This window comes from Microtus ochrogaster, unplaced genomic scaffold, assembly GCF_000317375.1.
Source record: "Microtus ochrogaster isolate Prairie Vole_2 unplaced genomic scaffold, MicOch1.0 UNK7, whole genome shotgun sequence".
In the NCBI taxonomy this organism is placed as follows: domain Eukaryota; kingdom Metazoa; phylum Chordata; class Mammalia; order Rodentia; family Cricetidae; genus Microtus; species Microtus ochrogaster.
This window is the reverse complement of record NW_004949105.1, coordinates 8415767-8440713: the sequence shown is the minus strand read 5'-3', so window position 1 is coordinate 8440713 and position 24947 is coordinate 8415767. Positions and strand designations below refer to the sequence as shown.

The 24947-nt window shown below is 42.6% G+C and overlaps 1 protein-coding gene across 2 annotated transcripts in view; it reads right to left on the bottom strand.

The window, feature by feature from the left end:
* Positions 1 to 895: 895 nt before the first annotated feature.
* Positions 896 to 24947, bottom strand: part of Fam155a (family with sequence similarity 155 member A) — a 465955-nt gene continuing 441903 nt past the window's right edge. Inside the window, exons 3-4 of one of the 2 annotated variants that reach the window (XM_026788794.1) lie at positions 4341 to 4387; positions 3009 to 3087 (exon numbers count right to left, since the gene is read on the bottom strand). In XM_026788794.1, the coding sequence (XP_026644595.1) occupies positions 4365 to 4387 (23 nt within the window). In that variant the 3' untranslated portion in view covers positions 3009 to 3087; positions 4341 to 4364. Of the gene's footprint in view, positions 3088 to 4340; positions 4388 to 24947 lie in introns of both variants that reach the window. The other variant, XM_005366308.3, reaches the window with a different exon arrangement.

Below are 24947 nucleotides of genomic sequence, written 5' to 3'. Positions count from 1 at the left end.
TTCTCTGTGTAACAGTCCTAGCTGTCCTGGAACTAGCTCTTGTAGACCAGGCTGGCCTTGAACTCACAGAGATCCACCTGCTTCTGCCTCTGCCTCCAGACTGCTGGGATTAAAGGCGTGCACCACCCCTGCCCAGCTACAAGTCATGGTTTTGCATTAACCCTTGGCAGTATATTAATTATTTCAGCTCACATCTAAAGCTGTCTTTTGTGTGTGTTCATCTCCAAGGGAAAGAAACAAGGCTTCTCTTTCTTTCACATTCTCCTGTTTTCATCCTAAAAGCAAAGCTGCCTATCACCTACATTTGGGGAGAAAGCATCTTTAATGGACTGCAAAGAACATTAAGAGAAAATGAAAATTTGTCCCCTCCACAATCTATCCAGGGTTCTAGGTTTTAGTTACTACTATGCTCTTCTTTAGAAAGAAGCACAACTTCTCTTTGTACCAGCAAACAGGGGTAGCACTTTTTTCCTGTTTACACCGTGTTTTGTTCAAGAATGGAGATGGCTACAGCGTGACTGGAGTGAGTTTGAAGGACGACGGGTGATGAAGAGATCGGGTTTGTGAGCGGTTTTTCCACTGCGTGGCGGCCGCATTCCCAGAATCCAATCACTTACCCTCCATCCTTGGAACACAGCTCTCCAGGGGGTTCTTTTCCTTGGAGCCGCCCTTCCTTTACCTCATACAGTCAGCATGTCCTCCCAAAGCCATGGTTGCACCTTTTACATCCCCACAGAGTGCCATGTTTTCACAAATTAAAACGTAGCATCTGTGTCTCTGTGTGTGCCTGTGTGTGCACACCTGCAAATAAATCTCCGTTTGTAAGAGAGGGAGATTTTTTTTAAAGAAAAGGAAAAAGAAACTGGAGAGTTTTGCATTTTTTTGGTGTTTTTTTTTTCTTTTTGTATTTATGCAGAGCATTTTAGGGTTTCAGTCTCAACAAAACACTAGTAAAACAAAGAATCTAGTAAAATATTTGTGCATGTACTGCTAAACAATTCTAGCAATTTTATTAAGCAATACCTTTATTATTTTTTAATATTCTTAACAGACTGGAACAAAACATTTTATTCAAAACAAAATATGCATACTGTACGCATGTCGCAGGGCTAAGCATGATGCAGAGGGTAGAATCTGAACGAAAACAGGTGCCCCAGGGTGTTTAATAGCTCTAAAGTTAACAACTAAATTTTGTTCACTAAGAGGACCTTGTCTATGGATTTCCTTCGTCTCTCAGCCACACAGCAAACTTACCCGAAGTGCACTTCCCAAGTGTAGTTAGGGAATAGGAAGGAATGTGAAGTGTCTTTTTAAAATTATTTGTTTTGTTTGTTTTGTAAAAACAGCCCTTATTGACTTTTCCTTCCACTGGCCCTACTGTAAACCCATACAAGCCTTTTTAGAAAGCAAATTCATATACACTCAGCAGGTGAAATGTTCCCACAAAGGAAAAAGAAATACAGTGATTGGACTTATTTTTCTCAGCCGCCTAGAGCTTGCTGGAGTGAGGACGCTTCGCACGGTAGTAAAAATGGCTGATCAGTTGATTGTTTTCAGAAGGAGAGTTTCCTCTGTGATAATGCAGCGCTGTATACATTTTATACCCGGAGGAAACCGGCACCCTATGCAGGGCGATACTGGGATAAAATGGTACATATTCTGTATACTAGATCCCTTCCAACACGATAAAGGAGGAACAGAAGTCTGGATTTGTGTTCTTGGTCTCTGCTCCCATCAGTTGGAGGCAAGCGCCCTGTGTTCAAGGAGGGGCTGCTTGCTGGCCATGAGCCGTGGGCCGTGGACCACCGACCGCTCCTGTCTGCTCCACCAGGAAGAAAGAACTGGGGATGGGCACGGGAGCGACTCGGTTCATGGGAGCGTGTTTCACTCTGTTAGTGTGATTTTATTTTTTCCCCCACATAAAACCTGTGAGCTGCCTGACTCTCTGAATGCACTGTTGGATCATCCAGAGGGACCCTAGGCCCTGGCTCCCTCTGTTCGGGCTTGTGCTAGACACACACCCACCATGCGAGACACAGACAGAAGCAAGCGGATGTTGTCTGCTTGGGGACAGAAGGCGAGGGCCAGCAGGGCCTGCAGGGCGTGGCGTCCATGGGTTGGAAGGAGGCTTAGGGAATTTTTTTATTTTTTCTTTTCTTTTTTTGTCTTTTTTTTGTTGATTTTTAATTCTTTTTTGTTGTTTTTTTGTTTGTTTTTGTTTTATGTTTTTTGTTTTTGTTTTTTATTTTTTTGCTACACCGTGAGGTTATAGCGGTCATTCCTCTATTAGAAACTGACAGGACGGAGACAGAAGTATCTGATGGACACACAATGACTAGAAATAGATAGATAGACAGTGGAGAGACTTAAGTTCACCCACAAAGAAATCCTGCAGTAACAAGTGCAGAGAAATGAAATAAAATCAAATAAACGGAAAATAGATTCAAATCGAACCGAAAGAAAAGAAAGAAAAAGAAATAACAACAACAAAATAAAAACCTCCAAACGTTAAAACACAGTGTATAAAATGGTGTGAGAAACTGAGTCACTGGCAGCCTCTTAGTCGGTAAAAAGCTGCAGCTGTGTCCTTGTTGGGAATCGGGCCCATCTTGTTGAATGTTACCCACAAGTCTTGCGGGAAGTCCGAGGGTAAAGCACCCGGGTGGGTTCAGTTCCCCGGGCAGCAGCGGGAGCACGTCCCGGGTGGGTCACCAATGCTCTGCGCGCGAAAGCGTGCACCTGTCCAGCCCTGCGCCTTGCGCCGTACGCTCGCGCCCGGTGTGTGCCCCTGCTGCGCTCAGTCCTCCCGGGTGGAATTGTCCTCGAGCGTCGGGAGGCCTCCCAGGCCCAGCCCGGTGGAGTTCTGCGCTGCAGAGGCCGTGAGCACGGTGTGAAGGAGGATGAGGACGAGAACACACAGCTTGAGCCGGGCAGGGCACAGTCTCGTGGCTGAGGACACTGTGAGCGACCTCCTGGCACAGGAGTCTCTTCTGTTCACGGTCCCTTTGGGTGGGGGTGCAGATTGCTCCTCGTTCCTGATGTCACAGCATTCGGGTTCATCATTGGTTAGAAAGGTTTCGTAGAGCCCTGGGGGAGGAAGAGCAGAGAGGTTAGATGCCAAGGATGTGGAGGAACGGAGGGGTGGGGGGAATGCAGGGGACAGTCTCATCCCAGGTGTCCTTCAGCCTTCAGGATTGTCCTCCCAAAGTGTGGTGAAGTGTACTTTGGGGTTCCCGCGTGGGAACAGGGTGTGCTGGGTGTTGGCAATCTTCTCAGATTGACTATCAGAGCTTCTGGTTCCAGGTGGAACCACCAGAGTTTACTCAGCCACCATTCAACCCTTATCAGGAAGGCAGTCACTAACCCTGATCCATGCACCAACACCAACAAGTCCTGCTGAGTGAAAGGGCTAATGGGTCAGATGCCAAGCCCTGAAAGACCTGTTTGCCCAGTTTTCCTCAGTGGACCTCATCCTGTCTGTGACCCTAAGAGACTAAGGGCATCTCCGCATCTAACCGGAAGCAGGTCCCCATTGGCTACACCATGGATGACTCCAAGTCTTGTTGCTTTAGTAAGTTGGTGTGGACCCCCGCACTCAGAAGTTTCTGGCTCTTCCTCTAGTATTTCCATCTATCCTGCAACCTGCAACTTCTAACCAACTGCTTTGATCTCCCCCCTTCTTTTTTCTTCTAGCTGAGTTCTGATCCTTCCTCTGAAGACACACATTGCAATTTAATTCGCATTTTTGAAAATCTTAGACAAGAGAGGTGTCGCAGAATTGACCTTTTTTTCATGTAAAGTGCTTAGCTCGGTGACTAACAAATATATTGATAATTTTGGCTAATGTTAATCCTAGTGATTAGTCACGGTGTTTCACCGTTTCACCACGGCATTGCGCCCACCTCGTGGAATCCAAGGCATTTTCCTCACCGCCCTCCCAGCTCCATGCCCGGCATACTCGGGAGCACTCGGTGTGAGCCAGGCTGCCCTCCCTTCCACTGATTTCCTCCATCTCATTTATCCCTCCAGAGGGGATGAGAGGTAATTCCTCACTTGAGGTCACAGTGGCAATAGCTTACTCTTCAACACGGCCTTTCCCCGCCCCCCTTTCAATCACAGTTGCTCATTTTCATGTCAACTTCCACACCAACTATCAACCTAAGAGCACGGACTGAACATCTGTACCTTTATTTCCCCACTGTATATCAGAATACCTCAACAAAGTAACACAGTTAATGAGCACTGGTTGTATAGGAAACTGTATATAGCACATCTATTCGTTTAACGACAAAGATGCTTTTCAATAGATTAGGCTTCAATACGCGTATAGTGATGCTTACAATAGGGCATTTCTTCTTAGGCATTCAAAGGTAAACTTCACCTTCGCCTAGGAAGAATATGGAAAAAAAACTGAATTAATGAGATCTGCAGCTCCGACATTTTTATCGTATAATTTCTTTCTTATATCTCAGTGATAGACCAGTCACTTACTGAAGTATACACGGACCGTACCAGATTCAACAATGAAAAGAGGTTATAAAGAGCAGCACAAACAAGCCCCCTAAGATGGTTTGACCAGCACTTTAAAACACCAAGTGTTGAAACATTCTTCCCAATAAGAAAATAAGAAGTTCTCCCTATGTTACTCAGAAGTTGGGTTCTGATGTAAGCTAAAGCCATTATAGACAAAACAGCAGAGTTAATGTGGGCCTATAAGCCCTTGTTTGGGATTTCCATACCTCTACTTTCTCTTTTGCCCTCTATCTTGACAATATCCCTGGGAGCCACGTACACCTTAAAGTTCCAATCACTCCATCGGGAATTTTAGTGAAGGAGAATAGAATTCCTTAAGGAGAAATTCCAAGTGCTTGCTTCTCAAGGGCAACATTGGACATCTTCCAGATGCAGGAAAGGAGCAGCGGACCCAAGCCTTTGCTCCTACAGCCTCTGCTTTCCCCAGAGCTATCTCTTTATGACCAGCCCTGTGGATTAGCTCTACACACAGATTCATCTAAAGCAGATGTGCATGGGCCATCCTGGGAAAGACAATGGATGTCCACTGACGGCTCCCACACTTTTGACTTAACCACCACTTGGACAATTGAGCAGCATTCTTTTGCTGTTCATTTGAGAAGAAAATATATGTGTTAGTAACACATTTAATGAACAAATGCATTAATATTAACACAAGAGTAGGAATTGTATGTTTTTATGGGGGATCAAGCAGCACTTCAATTTATGTATGTGTTGTACCAGGCTCAGATTAGGTCATTTGTCATTCTTTTATGGAAAATATTTCCAACCTGTTCTTCTAGCTTGTTGTTAGTTGGTAGCCACCGCACTGTACAGTTCCATACCAGGATATATTCCCATTTTCAGTTTGGCACCCACTTATCATTTACCCTCCACTTGCACTGGGTGAGCACCGTTCTGCTCACAAGACCGACTCTGAGCCGCACAGGAGCAACAATGCCTGTGTCCGGCACCAGGCTTATTTCAAAGAACATGATCATGTCTGCTTCTATCCACACTGCTGAAATGGCAGGATTTCCTTCCTTGCTTATGGGACGGTGTCCATGTGCACATCTATTCATACACATATTCAAATGTCTCACTCACATTCTCTAGCGAGTCCCTGTTGTTTCTTGGCTGCTGTGAAGGGTGTTCTGTGGACCTCTGACTGTGATGGTACTTTGGTTGACAGAACTTTCTGATTTCCAAATACTATTCTTAGGTACTGAGGGGGTTTGTTGTTTCATAGGGTGCATGCTCAGCTTTATGAGGCTTTAAGTTTGAGCCCTAACAACCGTCTCCAAAAGAACATAAACCTTATTATGTGGTTATCTTAGATATTATTTCAGCACAAGAAGGCCAGATATCTAGATGAAATCTTTATCCTCCATTATCTCTGACACCTACCATTTGAGATACTTGCATCTAGAAAGTTCAATTTTTGAATAGTTATAAAGACTTCAAAATAGTGGCTGAAAGTTCCAATTGTAAAAGCCTAGAAAGTATTATAAAGAGAAACAATGTGAAATTAAATCTGACTCTACCCCCACTACCATCATCACCATCATTACACCATAATCATAATTATCATATCATCATATCATAATCATCATCAAGACATCATCATCACATCATCACATTATTGTGACATCATTATCATAATTATCATATCAGCATCACATCATCATCACAGCATAATCATCATCACATGGCTATCATGACATCATCACCATGACATCATCACCATTAAATTATCATAATCACTCTCAGTATCACATCATCATATCACCCATCATCATATCATCATCAAGACATCTTCATCACATCATAATCATCAAGACATCATCATCATATCATCACATAGTTATTATGACATCATCAAATTATAATAATCACTATCATCACATTATCATTGTATCCGCATCATCACATCATCACCATCATGTCAATATTATCATCACATCATTAATACATCATTATCACATTGTCGTCATCACATCATCATAATTGTGACATCATCACCATATCATCATTGTCATCATCATCACATTATCATCACATCAGTACATCATCATTATGTCATCATCACTACATTATTATCATATCATCATCATAAAGGGGGAAAAGATACTATTGAACAATTTACATTTTAATGAAGGTAGAAACACACATAGAATGAATATAATTTGTAGATTTCATTTATAAAGCATTTGAATGAGCTCATGCTTTACATTTTCCTTCTGCATTTGATTTGATAGTGTTTCATATTTTGCATGTTTATTACAAGTAGGAGTAGACAGAGTATGTCTGATAATATGTAGCACAATGGTCATGGGTGTCTGCAGGGAAACAGCTTTTGCTTGACAGGGCTGTTGTGTAGGTGAGCTCACAGTGGGTGGGACTCAGGTAGGCTCACAGCGGTGGGACCTCCAGAGTGTGAAGCCACGCTAGATCCCAGCACAGGGGGAGGTGAGGCTGGTGCAGTCCCACCCCATCTAAGGAGGATTGGCAACTGAGAGTTGCTGGGCTCAGTAGAGCAGCCTGGGAGAGGCTGCCCCTGCTCCCGTGGATGGCCCCATATCCATGCCCGCACTGGTCTCTATCCGAGCTCACTGGGTTTAAAAAAAACAGCACACAGGAAGTAAGTGAGTCAGGAGTATGGGGCAAACAAGAGGGGAGGTAATTGGGGTGAATTTAATAAAATTCTATCAAATCAAAATACATTATATTCATGTAGAAAATTCTCAAACAATAAAAATTTAAAAAGAACAAAATGGCTAATGTGGCAGAATTTCTAAACTTTATGAATATAATTTCTTAAAAGTATATTTCCATCTTATTTTTCTGATGATTGGTGCAGAGTGGTGGTTTCTATTGTTGGGATATTTCCATTTAAATTGGCCTATGTTGTAGAAAGTTTTTATTTATGGGATTCAAACTCTAAATTTATCTACATTGTTTCCTTGCTGTTACTGTGTTGTTTCTGTTCTTCTGTCTTGTCCTTGGTGAGACTTGAAGTGCTTCCTTAATTTTCATTGTGTTATTAAAGATGAACTCTAGCCCTTACTGTGTGTTATTCTTTTCATAATGCAGTAATTTCCGATTTGTGATGTTTTAATATGTTTGATATATTTTAAGAAATACACTTGTCATTCATTCAAACTTCTATTTGTATTAAGTACAATGGTTTTTCCTGATGAAGTCCGGTCTTCACATGTGTGTCATGTGTCTTTATCAAGTGTTAGCATGATCACATGATCTACAGTCATGATTAGCATCTGTTTAGGTAAACTTTTGCCTGCTCAGAAAACTATCATCTGAGGAATATGTAGCTTATAAATGCTCCCGATTAGTTTTTTCTATATATTTTATGTATGCGTATATACTTATAAATATTGTAATATGTTGGTCCTCTATGTATTTTTATGTCTTGTGAGCAGCTACAAAAATTCATCCACATTTATGTTTCCCGGGATATTCACTACCAACCAAGAAGACCGGTACTCCGACCATGCAACTGTGTTACCTTTGTTGAGGTTTTTGCCTTATGATCTTTCCCGTGGCTTTGAGTCCACTTTGTTTTCTATCAGTGTTTGCTCTAAAACCCTTAGCGCATGCGCCTTTTGTCTTATTTTATTTTCTATTCTCTCTCCTCACTTTTCTCTATATTGTGCTCCATACCTCAGAGTTTCACACTGACGGAAGAACTTTGATCCCTTTCTGTTTGCCAGCTCTCTAGTACTCTCTGCTCTCATCACCATGCGACACGACTTCTAAGCATTTTAATATTTTAATCACCGTTCTCTCTTCCATAATTTACTGTGTGAGCATACTGAAAGATACATTTTTCATAACTTTAGAAGTGCATGCTGTTATTATTTTATCAGACCTTTGCTGCTAAGTGTTGGATTAAAGAGCACAATAACTGATGAGCTGACCAGGGTTCCTCTACTGAAACATTGTCTGACCGTGCAGCCCAGCCTGGCCTGGATGCCAAGGTTCTCCTGCCTCAGCCTGCCCGATGGGAGGACAGGTGAGCGTGACTACACCAACCTATGTTTCAAATCTATTCATTTCCCATTATCAACATTTTATGAACACCCTTTGGGTAATTTTAATGGCATTAACACATCACTTATATGCCATGATTTCTGCTTAGTTCTCGATGTAGAGATGACTTGGATGAACTCAACATCAGCAGCAGTGTTGCAGGCACAGACACAGTCAGACCCCATCTGTGAGTTCTCCTGGCAGAAGCCCTGGGCTCTTCTGCAGTCTTCACTTCTAATCCACTGGACTATCTTATCTGTCCGTTTTCCTTCCACTTGCTGTTTTTAAGCGTCTCAGTTTTAATAACGAACCACTTTTCCAGACTTCGTTACTTCTATGAATACAGCACATCTTTAAGTTTTTAATTTAGATTCAGTAGAATTTAGAGAAAGATAAAGGTAAAATGTTGACTCTAACTTGATAGTTTGAGCTAGGAGTCACAGTAACATTTAAAAGCAATGACATACTCTTTACTAAGACAATTTTTTTTTTTTGGCCATTATGAAAATCCTAACTTAATGTTTCAGAAAATGGCTTTGAAAATTGGTATTTTGACATAAATGTTTCATGTTTACTATAATAGTCATCTACATGAATGTTACCAGTTTCTTTTAAGCTGCTGAAGTATTTAAATTATAAGTTTTTCTTACAAAAAGTAAGAACTAAAATCTATAGAGAACTTGCTAGTTTTCAGGGGCCATTTTATAAGTGAGAAAGAAAACAGTATAACTCGTCAATACAGTATAACTCGTCAATACGAGTTTCATCGTCACTGTATTGACCATGTGAGAAAAAAATGTTAGATTTTGAATATTTAAATGTTTATCATTTTTAATCATGTCTTTATAAGCAAGGTCAAACTTTAGTAAAGAAGTTATGCATTGAAAGTGGGCAGATCCAGGGGAGGGAGACAAGGGCAGGTGAATCAGCTTTAAATGCTAAAAAATAAAAGTGGTATCACCACACACAGCTGGGTTAGTAAGGTTGGCTTTTCCCTAATTGGCTACCATTCCCTTCCACCTTAGCACTCTGAGCACACAGCAAGGTAAAACTGTCTGCAAAGGAGAAGTAGGGATATCTTCAATGAGAGAAGGGACCGAGGCAAACTTGGATAGTTGAACTCTTTGAATCAGAAAATAACTGGGCATAGCCCGCTAGCAAAAGGAAATGCAAGACAGCTAGACTTTCAGACTAGCAGCCTCCTCGACACCCAGGAATTCCACCAGCCACAGATGGGAATATCTGGAGACTACTTCACCTGTATTGAAAGTGTACAAACATTTTCTTAAATATTGTTCCCCCAAACAATACAGTGGACTTTACATCAGACTAGGTACGATAACTCTTTGAAGATGACGTCAGTAGAGGGTGGGATAAGCATAGGATACATGGGATGGTTGGTCCCTTGAGTTCCACACAGGCTTGAGCAGCCGCAGACGGTGGGAGTCCTGGGTCTAATCTCTGTATGGAATGAGACTGAACTTTGATCAGAAAGAAATGGGACACCCCCTCTTAAGAAAGTCCCACACGGACCGATTGCCCCAAGGCCACGGAGAGCCGAGTGTTCGCCACACATTAGATTATCTACAGATTGCTTCTAAATGTAAATGGTACCCAACAAAATTAAAATCAAAGATCCACATTAGGAAGCCAGAAATGTTATACAGAGATTTCACTCATTCATTAAGACCATAGCTAAGTTCAAGAATAAACTGGGCATTGAAACATCGCCTTGAAGCTAAGCAGAGAACCCTCAGGTTTTCCAGCATTTTACCAGAACAAAAAGACAGTATGCAGCCAGAGAGGTACAGTCTAAACAGAAACCCGTGTGTGCTGCTAAATATCACGTTTCACATTTTCATTTTCCCCAGAGTCGTCACGCCGATGCTTTTTAATTATGAAAAATGTATCTGAGAAAACAGAAAAAAAATATTGGACTGAGAGAATGTATACCCACCAAATACATCATTTATTTCTTCGACCCACCCATAATGACTCTTTGATGGGCTGCCCAGGACTGCTTGAGGGTGTGGGATCGTTGTGTTCAAGAAAACCACAAAGGTTCCTGAAGAAGTGAGAGTGTGTACTAAACCTTGGAATCACGTGGGTCACCTGGAAGGGCTCCTATCCTTCCCTGGTATGCTAAGTGACCCTCTACTCCATGACCAGAGACCCCTAGCAGAGACAGTGACAGTCACGGAGGAAGGGAAGAAAAATGGCGTTTCCTTTCTCTTCCGCGGTTACGGCGGAAGGTTCTTGCAGAACGCTGCTTTCCTCTCAGGCTGCCTTGCACCCACGCATTCCAGGAGGACTGAAAGATCTTGGATTTTTCTGAAGATGTTCCCAGGTCTTCTTGCTGCAGGTTCTGGACCCTGAGGTGCATAGTCACATCGTCCATTACTCAAAAAGGAAGCGAGCACCCTTTGCGAGAGCAATGCCTGTTGCGTTCTGTTTCTATTTATTCTCTTTCATTTTCTCTGGCAAATGGCACGTATCACATATTGTAAATCAGTTTGGCCCACAGTGCTTTTTAAACTGGAATTTCCCCATCGCTAGGACTCTGAGAAGGAAATATTCTTGAAAACAGGAAACTGTAGAAAGAATCGCGCAGCTGCTGCGGCTCAAACAGGGAGCTGTGATGGAAGAGACAGCTTCGGCGATGCTTTGATCCATCCCCGTCCTTACTGCACAGGCAACATTTCCTGCCTTGTTTGCTGAAAGAAAACCAGACTCTCAGCGTAACCACAGAACACATGCACACCTCCCCCAGGTCTGTACACACGCAGTCACACACTGACACACGGTCATTGTTCCATGACATTCAGATACCTTGTAAATAGGCTTGGGTTTCAGATATTTGCTTTATTGAGTAAGAGGAATTATTTTCATCTCATCTCTTTCAGCTTTTGAAATGTTAAACGTTTAAAATAAACAGTTGAGATTTTAAGAAACCAATGCTAAAACTTAAGTCAGTTAGACCCTAACTTAGAAAAAGTATCCCACTTGGGATCTATTAAAATAAAATACATTATAGTAGTTTATAGGCTAAGCCAAATAGAAAAAAAAAATCAGAGTCAATACGTCAGTACCAGTCAGGTCTAATGTTGCGGCACAATAACAGGACACTAGCCTAGGGTGTGTAAAGTCTGGGCTTGCTCCCAGTGCCGCCAAAACCAAAGAAGAAATTAGAGCAAATACATAATTTAACCAAAACAACAATAACAAAACCAAACAAAACCAAACTCTAGAATAATTAGCTGCCCTTTTCAAATTTGAATTGATTTGGCTCCCAGTAGTTTTTTTCTTACTTATTTATTTATTTAGATGTAGATGAGGTGGTTTTTTTTTTTGTTTTTTGGTTTTTGGGGTTTTTTTTTTTTTTGCCTGCTGTACATCTATGATAACATATGTTCCTGGAGCCCTCCTAAGCCAAGAAAGGGCATTGGATCTCCCCTGAAATGGAGTTATTGACAGGCTGTGAGCCATCACGTGGATGTTGAACTCTGATGTGGGACTCCCCTCTGTGTGCTGTGATTGCCACTAATGAACAAAGAAGCTGCTGCCTTGGCCTGTTGTTAGGGGAGAACTTAGGTAGGCGGGGAGGACTGGACTGAATGCTGGGAGAAAGAAGAGAGGAATCAGGGATGCCATGAATCTGCCACTGGAGATAGACATGCTGAAATTTTGCTGGTAGGCCACGAACGACCTCGTGGTGATATATACAGATTAATAGAAATAGGTTAAATTGATATGTAAGAGTTAGCCAATAAGAAGCTAGAGCTAATGGGCCAAGCAGTGATTTAATTAATACAGTTTTCTGTGTGATTATTTAGGTTCTGGGTGGCCCAGATGAACAAGCAGTTCCTTGAAACAGACCACAGGTCCTCTGGAAGAGCAGCCAGTGCTCTTAGCTAATGAGCCATCTCTCATCTGTCTGACATAGTTTTAACACTTACGGTGGTGCTTTCGAGTGAAAATGTCATAAGATAAGACAGTATTTCCAGAGAAGAGTCAAAAAATCTTTGGAAATGTTGCGTATTTGCAAGAAACAAGGGGGGCTTGCCATGGTGGAGGGCTGATTTCTCGGAAAAGGCTCTTACTCAAGTATCCTTCCCTGGAAACTAAAGTTGCTGTCTGAGTCACACGTTCTCCACTGAGGTGCTGGGGACATTTATTTCAGATTCTGGCAGGCCAGTAGCCACCTGGAACATCTCAGCTGGAATACTAATTCTCAGCCCCTTAGTGACAGTGCAAGGGGAGTCATGGCACCAATGATGTTCTGCATCCATAGACATCGCCTTCCTGCTTTGTGCCCAGCTACTTCCTCTAAGGCCTTGTCTGGGAGATCACTGAGGGTTGTAGCACAAAGGAGTTGGAAAACGCTCACCAACTGGCCAAGGGCCGAAATTAAAGTGATAGTTCAATATCAGGAAATCATTATTCTTAAAAATTACTATCCACTATCCCTTTACAAGTCTTAATTGAGGTTCAGATTATCTGGCCTTTCAAACAACAAATCAAACCCTTCCTGAAATAGCTTCAATAATTGTCTTTCTCCAGAATGCTCCCCAGCAAATGCAAACAAACATCAAAAACCCCTGGAAATTCTGGAAGTTCTATAAAACTGGTAAATGTTGCCTAGGTGATGATGGAGACAGGGAGAGAGAGGGGTGGGGGACAGGGCAGGAGAGAAATGCTTACTCTTTGAATTAAGAACCAGACATTAAGGCAGGCATGGTGTCACTTGTCTGTAACTCCAGCACTAAGAGGCTGAGGTAGGAGTATTCCCAACAGTTTAAAAATGTTACATAGTTCTTGAGTTCTCAGTAGTCCTCATTGTCTGCTATAAATAAATAAATAAATAAATAAATAAATAAATAAATAAATAAATAAGAAAACAAAGAAAAAAATGTTACATAGTGAGTCCCTGTGTAAAGAAAAGTATAGGTGTGTGTGTGTGTGTGTGTGTGTGTAAAGAATTAGGCATCAAGAGATAATGTGAAAAATAAAAAGAAACCATGTAAAACACTCATATTTGAGAAACTGGAACATGTGAAAGGTTGCAAATGTTTCTTCACGACTGAGAGATGTAGTTATAAGGTCAAGTCCACATGGGAGGAAGCTGCTTGTGAGGTGGGGGGGATTTGTCCGCTTTCTGAGATCCTGGGAGTAGCCCTCAAGGAGTGGAAGATTTTTATGCTTTCGTCCTTCTCCAATTCATGGAATTTATGTTAAGTAGATAAAGAAATGCCTTGATATAAGTAGGCACACATATTCACCAAAGCATTTACACAGTGAGAAAAGAGTGAAAAGTCTACAATGAATAAAAAGATGTGTGCTGTGCCTATGTCTGATGCACTTTTACACACGCATTAAATTCTGCTTTAGAATCACATTCAGAAATTCAGATGTGGCCCATAGTGACGTGTGTTAATGATACATGGTAGAAAAGACACTCTTCCTTTTGGCGGTTTTCCTAGATGGTTTTATTTCAAGTTGACACAAGCTAGAATCACTTGAAAAGACAATTGAGAAAATGCCTTTCTTGCCTGTAGGGTATTTTCTTAATTAGTGATTAATGGGGGGAGGGCCTGGCCCATTGTGGGTAATGTTATCCTTGGGCTGGTTCTCCTGGGTGTTATAAGAAAGCAGGGTAAGCAAGTCATGAGGAGCAAATCACAAGGCAGCACTCCTCCAATGGCCTCTGATTCCTGCCTCCAGTTTCCTGCCCTGTTTTAGTTCCTGTCCTCACTGCCTTCTATCATGTACTAAGATGTGGAAGTGTAGCCAAATAAACACTTTCCTCTCTTTCTTTTGGTCATGGTGTTTCATTACACCAATAGAAACCCTAACTAGAACCTGGGCTAGAAAAGCCACTGAGTGTTGAAAGTTCAGTAAGCTGTTCTGTAGGAGCTTTGAAGAATTGAACGTTGAGATCAGTGTGAATGATGGTAGCCTGGTTTGAGAAGTTTCAGAGGGAAGCATAGACTCTACCAGGCCATTTGTGTGAAGAATCTGTGGTGTCAGGTCAGGTGGATCTGAAGCATCAGCTGTGATTAACAAGCGACCAGAACCATTAAGGAAAACCTCTGTTTTTCTGGGCAATGAATGCTGGTAAGTCAGACCTGAAGAATCAACTGTGGTAAAAAGAGATCAGCATCACTGAGGTGAAATCTAGAAAGTGTTTCCTGAAGGTCAGCACACAGAAGACATGTTCCAGAAGCAACCAAGCTGTAGCACAATGGTAACAATCTTTGATAGTGTAAGAACCACAAGGATGGTGCTGGTTTTAAGGCATGAAGGGGTCATGGAGAGAAGCTGAGCCTTGGCACTGTAGGGAAAGGCTGGGGTCCCAGAAGTGAGCCCAGGAGAGACTAAGCTGAAATGTCAGTGAGGTTGCAGCAAGGAACCCCAGCATCTTTAGAGCTGCCCAGTTATGGTGGGATGAGCACCAAGACCAGCAGCAGCGCTGGAGGTGGAGGCAGCTGGAGCCTGGAGGACAAGCTGTGTGTGCTGCAGTGAGCAGAGCAGGAGAAGAGACCCAAGCTTTGCTCAGGAGCTTGCTGAGTGGACCCCAGACATTGGACATTAAGCTATTTGTACTTTTGGAGTTCGATTTTGCTTTGTTCAGATTGAAAATGGTGTGTTCTGATTCTCTCTTGAAGAAAACATTAATTTATTTTCTTGTTTTATAGGAGCCCATAGTTGAGAGTTTGAATTTTTAAAGAGATTTTAGGATTTAAAAGAGAATGAATTTTAAAGTGTTTGAAGCTGCAAAGACTGTGGGACCCTTGAAGCTTGTAAAATGTTTTATATTGTGATATTGATGGTTATGTGTGATCTTGGGGACCAACAAGAAAGGAAAGGTTATGACTTAGCAGTGATATGTTCGTTTGTCAAGTTGACAAGGATTAGTTCTCCTACATGTTTTGTGTCATCAACTTGGCACAAGTTCGAGTCATCTGAAAGGAGGGAACTTTAACTGAGAAAATGCTTTTATAAGATCCAGTTGTGGGGCATTTTCTTAATTAGTGATTGTTGGGGGAGGGCCCAGCCCACTGTAGGTGCTGTCATCCCTGAGCTGGTGGCCTGGGGTTCTATACGAAAGCAAACTAAACAAGCCATGAAGAGCAACCCAGTAAGTAGCACCCCTCCATGGCCTCATTAGCTCCTGCCTCCAGGCTCCTGCCTGTTTGAGATCGTGTTCTGACTTCTTTTAAATCATGAACTAAGATATAGAAGTCTAAGCAGAATGAGCCTTTTCCTCCTCACCTTGTTTTTGGTTATGGTATTTCATCACAGCCACAGAAGCACTAACTAATACCGTGGGAAACCCTGACTAGCACAATCGTTTCATGCGGTTTTATTTGTTTTTCACTCACCATTGAGGCTCTGAATTCTGGGCCTGGAGAGAGGTTCAGTTGATAAAGTCCTTTCCTTACAAACACAACAATTAGAGTTTGACCCCCGGAACCTATGTAAAAAGCTATGTGTGTTCACAGACTTTGTAACCAGCAAGCTTGGGACATGGAGATGGGAGGATACCCAGGGAACCCTGGCCAGCCAGCTTAGTCTACTGGTAAACCTCAGGATAGAGAGCAACTCTGTCTCAAACATGCATGATGGCTAGCATGTGGGGAATGACACTTGAGATTGTCCCCTGGCCTCCACAGGCATGCATATACACTTGAGTGTGTGTCTGCACACACGTAAGCATGTACACATATACACGGGAGGGGGGAAGGACTGAGCTCTGCTGACTGCCTTAAAGAATGGGAAACTCACTGTGTGATGGTGGCACACATCTTTAATCCCAGCATTTGGGAGGCAGAAGCAGGCAGATCTCTGAGTCTGAGGACAGCCAGGGCTTCATAGAGAAACCCTGTCTCAAAAAACAAAACAATAACACAAGGGAAACTCCTCTGTTTTTTTTTTCGTATAATGATGTTGATAGTTTATTTGGAATTTAGTTGGTAATATTGTTTCCATCAGATTTAACACAGAATATCTTGTCTAGTCTAAGATACCGCAAATTCTTCAAACTCTCATTTTGAGATTTTTTTTAGGAATTTAACTTTGATATTTCTTTTTATAATTAAAAATTTATGCATAAGGGTGTTTGTCTGCAAGTATGTCTTTTTTTTTTTCAAGAAGCATCCTCTAAGTGTTTTTAAAAACCCATCCGCACACTCTTCGATTTTACCTGGGGAATAATTTTGTTAAGCTTCTGTGTTGTGAACTAGTCTTTTATATACTGTGAAGATGTGTCACTCAGATTGGTTTAACAAAAAGCTGAACGACCAATAGCTAGGCAAGATTTACAGTGCAGAGAGCATGCTGGGAAGAAGAAGGTGGAGACCATGCTAGAGGATGCAGAGCAAGCAACATGGGCATTATAAAGTAAAGGTAACCAAATTACATAAAAGAGCATAGCTTAAGAGATGTGGGTTAATTTAAGTTCTAAGAGGTAGCTAGAAACAAGCCTAAGCTACCGACTGAGCTTTCCTAATTAATACATTTCTGCATCCTCACGGGGGAGCCCATGGTCCCAACAAAAAGTCCAACTACACTTCTGAGCTATAAAACTATACAAAAATATCATTATGGTGCTCTAATGCTAGACATTTTCAGCAAAAATCTTATCGAATACGTGAAAATCCAGGAGAAAAGAGGCAAAGTATACTTCAAAACCAGAAAAAGAAAATCATGATGAAGAAAAGAATGTTGACACATTTGTTTGTACAAATCACGTCCAACGACAGCAAGCATTTTATTACCAAAGCAGGAAGACAGTTTATAAGCCTCTGGAGTCAAACCAGCAGCTAATTGAAAGGATGTCAGGTACTCCAGTTACACAGCAATGTTCCCGTGGCAACAACAAGCCCCGGAGAGCAAAGAATGACTGCCAACAGAGTGTAAGACTTGTAATGTCTAGAGTTGGCTTTCTGATAAACTTGAAAAGGCAAGTTAATTTCTATTCTTATGTTTTCTTGTTTTGCTGAATTTAATGCCTTTACCATCACAGTGGAGTAAAAAGTTAAAAGAGTCACTGAGTCCCTGTTCTCTCAAGGGAGTGATTTCTCTTTTGCAGTATGACCCTCAGTGAGCCCACCCCATTCTAGACACCCCGATTCTATACAGTACATGCAACCAATGGCAAACCTACCTGTTGGAGCTGTGCTGTTGCTACCCTGACCTCTTAGTTCTGAAACTCTTGATTACTCCCATTATGGGGATACCCTTGCTTCTGTTTGGGTTAATTGAGGACATTCATGATTTCAAATAATTGAGACTATACAGTACATGCAACCAATGGCAAACCTACCTGTTGGAGCTGTGCTGTTGCTACCCTGACCTCTCAGTTCTGAAACTCTTGATTACTCCCATTATGGGGTTACCCTTGCTTCTGTTTGGGTTAATTGAGGACATTCATGATTTCAAATAATTGAGACTCCTTCATGGATACTATGTTCTCTATTTTCAGGGTAAGTGGAACGGACATAGGTAGAAAGGATCCCTTGGTAAGGATTAGGACTGAGGGTCTGAGGATTGGGGGAGGGGTGTCGCTATATCTAGAGTCCTTGCTTTTTAAGTCCCAGAAAAGTAGGGTGTTAGGAGATTGCGTCTTCTTTATATGACAGAAAGTGGCTTCCATGAAATCCTAACAATATGGCCACCTAAACAAGACTGGGAAGCCAACATGGATGGGGGTACCTCACAAGGCCCCACCCCTAGATGAAGAGCTATGGAGGCTGATAAACAGAGACTCAGTGCTTCCTCAGGGAGGAATACCCCAGTAGGTTGTCCAATCCCCTATGGTCAGCAATAAATATACATATATCAATATTGAATTGACTCAGCAGGATACACACTACACACACACACACACACACACATGAATCTCTCTCTGCATGTATGTATACATACAACACACTAATTATTTAAGGGGTTAGAGGCACAGAAGGAGTAGAGGAAAAGATGTAAATGATATAAAGTATTATACATAAACTTCTGAAAAAATAATTAAAATGCATGGAAATAGAATGGATTTAGGGAAAGTAAAATAAAAATATTATATTCTATAAAACCATTAAACTATAATTCCTTTCAGAACCACAGGAGAAGCCTATGAAATATGCAGGCTGTCTAAAATGATGGGAGAACATTTCCAAATGGAAAGCAAAGTGTTCTAGAGGTAAGAACCTCGTGGGCTTCCCATGGAGACCCATCCAGAGAGCTCTCATCAGACTTAGTGGATGGAACACTCAAGGAAAAGGAAGAGGAGGAGGAAGAGGAGATAAGGGTAGGGGAGGAGGGCAATTCTGGGTAAGCTTGAAGGGAAAAGGGCATGAATGAATATAACCCCATGTCATTGCATACATATATCAAATTCTCAGTCTAAATGAAAACATACTAAGAATCTGGGTGGCTAGATTGCTTTCTGTTTTCCTTTCTTTTCTCTCCAACTTTTCTGCCTTCAAAAAGCTATTGTTCCTTAGAGAAGATTTGGTTCTGAGCAGTCCTCAGTATAATGCTCAAAGTGGTGAGCTTTTGAGGACTGTTCGCGTCTGTCTCATTCTTCACTGGAGGGTTCCCAAACTCAAGGCTAAAACATTCTGATGACTGACAAGTGGGTCTCTGGATACCACACACACAAACACACAGCACTCTGCAGATTTACTGTGGTGTTAAATTCCATCCAAAAGATGTTTGTGGGATTTCAGAGATCACGTTATTACCCAGCTTAAAGAGATCTGCAATGTCTGTGTCCTGAGTTCAGCAACACAACTCACTGTGGTCTCACTGCTGTTGTCTCTGCCCCAGGGCCCAGATACCATTGCTTCTCTAATCACATTCTTGTTCCCTGTCCTCTGCTCTGGCTGAATTTTTGAAGTCTGTAATTTTTTTTCTCATGTAAAGGGTAGAATTTGTTCTGGAGTAAGCCACGTTAAATATCTGTTTTATTTCAAAGCTGCAAGCCCTTTACTCACTGACTTATCAGTGGGGCTTATATCACAGCTATGAAGAACAGGAGGTTGTTGTGTCTCATCTGGGGCTGCGTACAAGGAGACAGTGCTGTCTGAGTCATTCCTCCAGGCCACAGGCCTCTGGTTTTGTCACGTCACCACTGTCTTCACACTGTTTTCCCACCGTGTGTGTGTGTGTGTGTGTGTGTCCAAATCTCCCCCCTTTCAAATACTTACTTAAGTTCTGAGCAGTGCCTGCGGAGACTCACTCACACACTCCCAGTGTGACTATCTGTGAAGCTGTCCTTCTGTTGGGACACTGAGTATTCTGCTGCTGTCTCACCTATGCTGAACTTATGCCCCTTTCTATGTTTGATTTTTGTAAGGTTCTCCTTAGTTCAGGGATGTATACACCCTACACACACACACACACACACACACACACACACACACACACACACACAGTTGTTTGTTTTGTCTGGCTGAAATTTTAACTCAAGGTCTAAGATTTAAAACTAATTTTAAAACCAACATTTCCTCCTTTATTTACCTAGATTCTGTGTGAAATGTAGCAATTTAAGCTGCAGGCATATAAAAATCATACAGTTGTCATCATTTTTTCATTTATGCCCCAGCAGTGCTTGAACATGCATTGGTAGCCCGTTTATGGTGGTTCATCAATGGGAATGATATATTAGAATTTAATAAAAGCATTAGTTATATGTTGTTATAATTATTATTTTATATGAGTGTTGCAATGCATAGAACAATGTCAGTTAGAGTCATAGCCATATTTAGTGACACACATAAGAAGATTTGCCTGGCTTTTGATGACAAGAATATAGCTATGTGCTCGTGTGTGTGTGTGTGTGTGTGTGTGTGTGTGTGTGTCCAGGGGAGGGGGAAATAGGAGCAAGAGCCATCAAGTGCTCAAGAGACAGAGGGTGAGATCTGAAAAATCTCGCTCTCCATCTGGCTGGCAGAGCTAGACATCTGACCACAGCTTTTCCAGGAACAGAGAGCTAGACAGTCTTGGTCTTTATTTAACCAAATTAAGGAAAAAGGAAAGAAAAAGAAAAGACAGAAGGGGGGAGAGGTCCATGCTACAAAGTACTTGTAGCATCCATCTTTGCTGTGATGGATGGTGAGAGGAGCCAGAGGGGTGTTTGTGAGTGGTACCAACCCTGCAAGGGAGAGGTGGGAGCCATGGGCTTCCAGTTCTGTGAGCTCGTCAAACAACAGAGACATTTCTCATGGGCTAGTGCCAGGGTAGCTGACTGGCAGTTCCTGTTCCACTTACAACATGAACGCTGGACCAATAACTGTTAACTATTTGCTTTTGTAGTAATAGACTTGGAAAAGCTATAACAGACTAGAGAAGGAGTTTTCAACTTTTTCCATCTGTGATCCCTCTTCATTCTAGACATTTCAAGACTATGAACTATTGATAATAGTTGATAATAGTCATAAAGGAATTTGTTTTATGATTCTTCTTTAGCAAACACTCAATTTTGCTAGTCATAAAAGATGAAAACCAGTGGGCATGCTAGTGAGATGGGTGTGCTTACTTATTTTTGAATCTTTAGGGAATGTTTCACGCTGCAGGATGCAGTGTCTTCAACATTTTCCAGAGCTGATCAATATTTTGATTTAACAGTAGCAATGCTGAAAATGTCACTTTGCATAAATCTTTGGTTACAAAGAAACAGAGCCACGTTTGAGACCATTTCAGAAATGGATGGAAATCCTGTCCTAATCTGAAGTCGAAACTCTTTTGGCAAGTTTTATGAAACTGAAGCCAGTAACTCAAACAGTGATTTGTGCGATCAAGTGTTCTGAAACAAGGCAACCCTAAATATACCTAACTTAGAGGTTTGTATGTTGAGAAATGATGGCAGAAAATAGTTATTCTTTCCTTTCTGTAACTAAACCATACTGGTCCCAGAAGAGCAGAAAATGTCCTACAATAAGGACACCAAAATTAACAGTATACGGCAGTCACTGATGTGAGTCTGGGCTTTAGGCAGCTTTTGTCAACACTACTCAGTGGAGGGTGTGCACCTACTGGGTGATCACTGACTTTACAACAGGACTCTGGGGAGCCCTGACAGAAACACCAAAAATTCACTTCACACTTTGAATTATTTTTGGGTGATTGCAGTCGGAAACCTTTTACTCTTGCTGATTTTTCATGATCCCGAATTCAGCAATGTATCCCATGGTTTAAGAAGCCTGAGAAGGCCAGACTTGTTCTGATGGTGGTTGAGTCTATAATGGTGGGGAGAAGAGCTGTGGTCAAGTAAGTTCAGTTTGCAGCAGCTACAGAGCAGGGGTTGACCCTTCATAAAGACATCTCGAGTGCAGGTGAAACAGGCAGTTGGGCCAAGGGATTGCTGTTCTCCTGCTCTGGTCGACCTGGCTTTGCTAAATTGTCTTACCTAATCTGAAATTCCACATATTCTACACTCCAGCTCAACAGAGCTAGCTCCTTCTAGAGTCCCCTCATGAGTGCACATGGATCCAGAAACAGACTGTTAGCTCCTTGACCGGTTCAAAGACAGTTGAGTTGTGATGTCAGGAAAGCCTCCTAAAGGGTACCAGCCACTGTTCTCCATGCATGCCCCTGCATTGCTCCGAATGCAGCCTTGATGACCAAAACAGTGAGTTCTAAAACCTGTGATTCATCTTGGATTCCTCCTGGGACTAGCTCAACACCAGTCTCCACCCGTACTCCAGGCTCAACTTCCTCAGCTTTCCTGGTCTATGCCAGTTAACATCTCCTCTTAGATCCTGCAAGCTGTAGGATGTGAAACAGAAGGTTTGCTGGAGATGTGTCAGAATCTCCCCGAAGCTGTAGAGAACAGCAGGTTTGTGGAGGGTAGCACCCTGCCACCCACAAACCCCGAATGATGGGAGTGTGCCCACAAGCTCTTTCAGGCTTTCTGTCAGCACCCAGGATGGATCTCAGGCCATGCTCCCCACTCTTCACCCAGACAAGTGGGAAATCCCCAGCGTCCTCAGCAAGTCAGTCATCTTCCTGCGACCCTCGGACAGGACTGGGTGTGTGTGTGTCTGTCTGAGGGGGAATCTTCTGTCTGAGTATTCATAGCATTCATTCCATGGGCTTAGTGACATTCACTGATTGTACAAAGAAGGGAGGCTTACAGTCAGGATGCATTTCCATAGCCTCTGGAGAATCTAGACATACTAAATTCTGTTCCCCATGACAGGAACCCTTGCCAGAGGCAGACGCTTGATGGTAGAGAACAAAAGCAACTCGGGGTAGGAAGGATCTGAACTTGGGGTACAGAAAACCTGCAAACACCAGGTTCTACAGGAAGGCGTTCGAGCTGAAGGAAGGTGCTCTTTCTCATATGCTGCACATTTAATTCCGTGGCCTGTTATCTTTTCTCCCTATTTTATTCTGGCAAAACTAATCTCTTTAAATTTGTCTCTTGACTTCAAGGATCATAAAATTACTGAGATTTATTTATTTATTGCCTGCTATAAATAACTGGACTTTCCTTCACCCCACTCCACCCAAAGAATTGAATTTGGAAAAAAAATACTTGAACATACACACATACAGTTTAAATGTGGAAATAGAACGTGGCTGAGACATCGATATGAAAATATATGGAAAGCCTGTTTCTCTATTACAACACTGTGATGAGAACACATTTAAAAATATTTTTAAAGACTCCACTTCTTTCTAATCTTGATCACGTGTGTGTGAGAGAGAAAGACAGAGGCAGAGAGACAGAGACAGAGAGACAGAGACAGAAAGATAAAGACAGAGAGACAGAAAGACACACACACGCACGCGCACACACACACAGACGGAGGGGGAGAAGGAGAGACGGGGGAGGAGAGAGAGAGAATTGCCTTTTCCTGTGTCAGAAGATTTCAGATGTCCTGCAGTAGCGCGTACCCGCCGCGAGGCTGCGCCATCCACCGCCTCAGCTAATCCACCCAGCAAGGCTGGAACAAAGCATCCTACGGTGTTTTCCCCAGAGGTAGAAACATAACCCTATCCTTGTCACAGCTAAAAGAATGGGATGCAGAATTTACACGGAATTCTCAAAATATGTTTTATCTTCGTTGTCAGTAACCCCCAACGGACCAACTTCTACTTTTGTTCTTGCGAATTTGGAGCAGCAAATGACATCAGGCCTACTTTATCCATCAATCAAAGGGTAATTTCCCATGTTTGTTACCATGGCACCCACAGCTGTGGCACACTCTACCGTTTCTGTCTCCTTAATCTCAGCTCCCTATTATCGGTAAGCAATCGAGGATTGCTCTGGGAGCCCTGGGCCGGTGAGGGAGGCCTGAGAGGGAAATACCATAGTTCCTACGGTGGAGACTGGGTGGTGAGACCTTGGTCACCGCCCCTGCCCTGCAGACGGAGACTCTCACAGGGCAGCGTGTGATGGGGGCCTGTGCGGAACTAACCGCGAGGGACCGCGACTCAACCACCCCGGCACTGACTGACAGTCGGCCCTGACAACACCCGGAACTTCTCCTAATTACCTCTCAAACGCTCCTCCTGCCGTGTCACTTCTGTTCCTCAATGGAAAAACCAAGAGGCATCTCAGTTCGTCACCCACCTTTCTCCGAAGTAGAATTAAGCTCAGGCAGAAGCCCTTTTGCCAACTAGATCTGTGGGCGGAACACGTGGGGGCGGTGAGCTTGGCTCCCGAGTCAGATGCTCTAGCACCGTGGACAGTTTGCTCAACTCTTCAATAGGTGTCGGGCTTAATAAGGGTCAGGTTATTCTACTGATGATCACAACACTACCTCTAAGAGCTAACGTTCAGGATATGGTTAAGTTTTGTAAGGAAGATGCCCCAGGGCAGGGGACAAGGCTCAGGCAGCCAGACATGTTTCAGGTTCTGCTTTGATCCCCAGTGCTTTGGATATCAGGCACTGAGTTCCTGTTACTTAAGTACTTGGGAGATGGAGGTAGCAGGATTGGGCATTTGAGATCAGTCACCCTCAGTTACAAAAGGAGCTAGAGTTAGCCTGGGCTCCAAGAAACAAAGGAAGCAATGGGCTGAAATGTTGAATTTAATTCTAAATTAATTCAGTGATGAATTGAACTTCATGGTTGCTTTGAGAAAATTTGTGATTTGAAACCACCAAGATTTTACCAGCCCTGGGCCTGAGCTATACTGTGTTTGTGGTTAAAGGAGTCAGAAGCGTCCACCTTGTCTAAGGGAACTAACTGGTCCCACTGAAGTCTGGGTTACCCCTAAACAGAACCGGCCCCTCTGCAGCACCCAGAAGGAACCACATGTGGTTCTCAGTGTTATGGAGGAGTTCTCCACCTGAGAGAAGCCACAGCAAACTACTCTCACTAAATCTGTGGAACCCGAAGAAATTCCAGCATTCCTTTTCCCCTTTCATTTTTCTTTT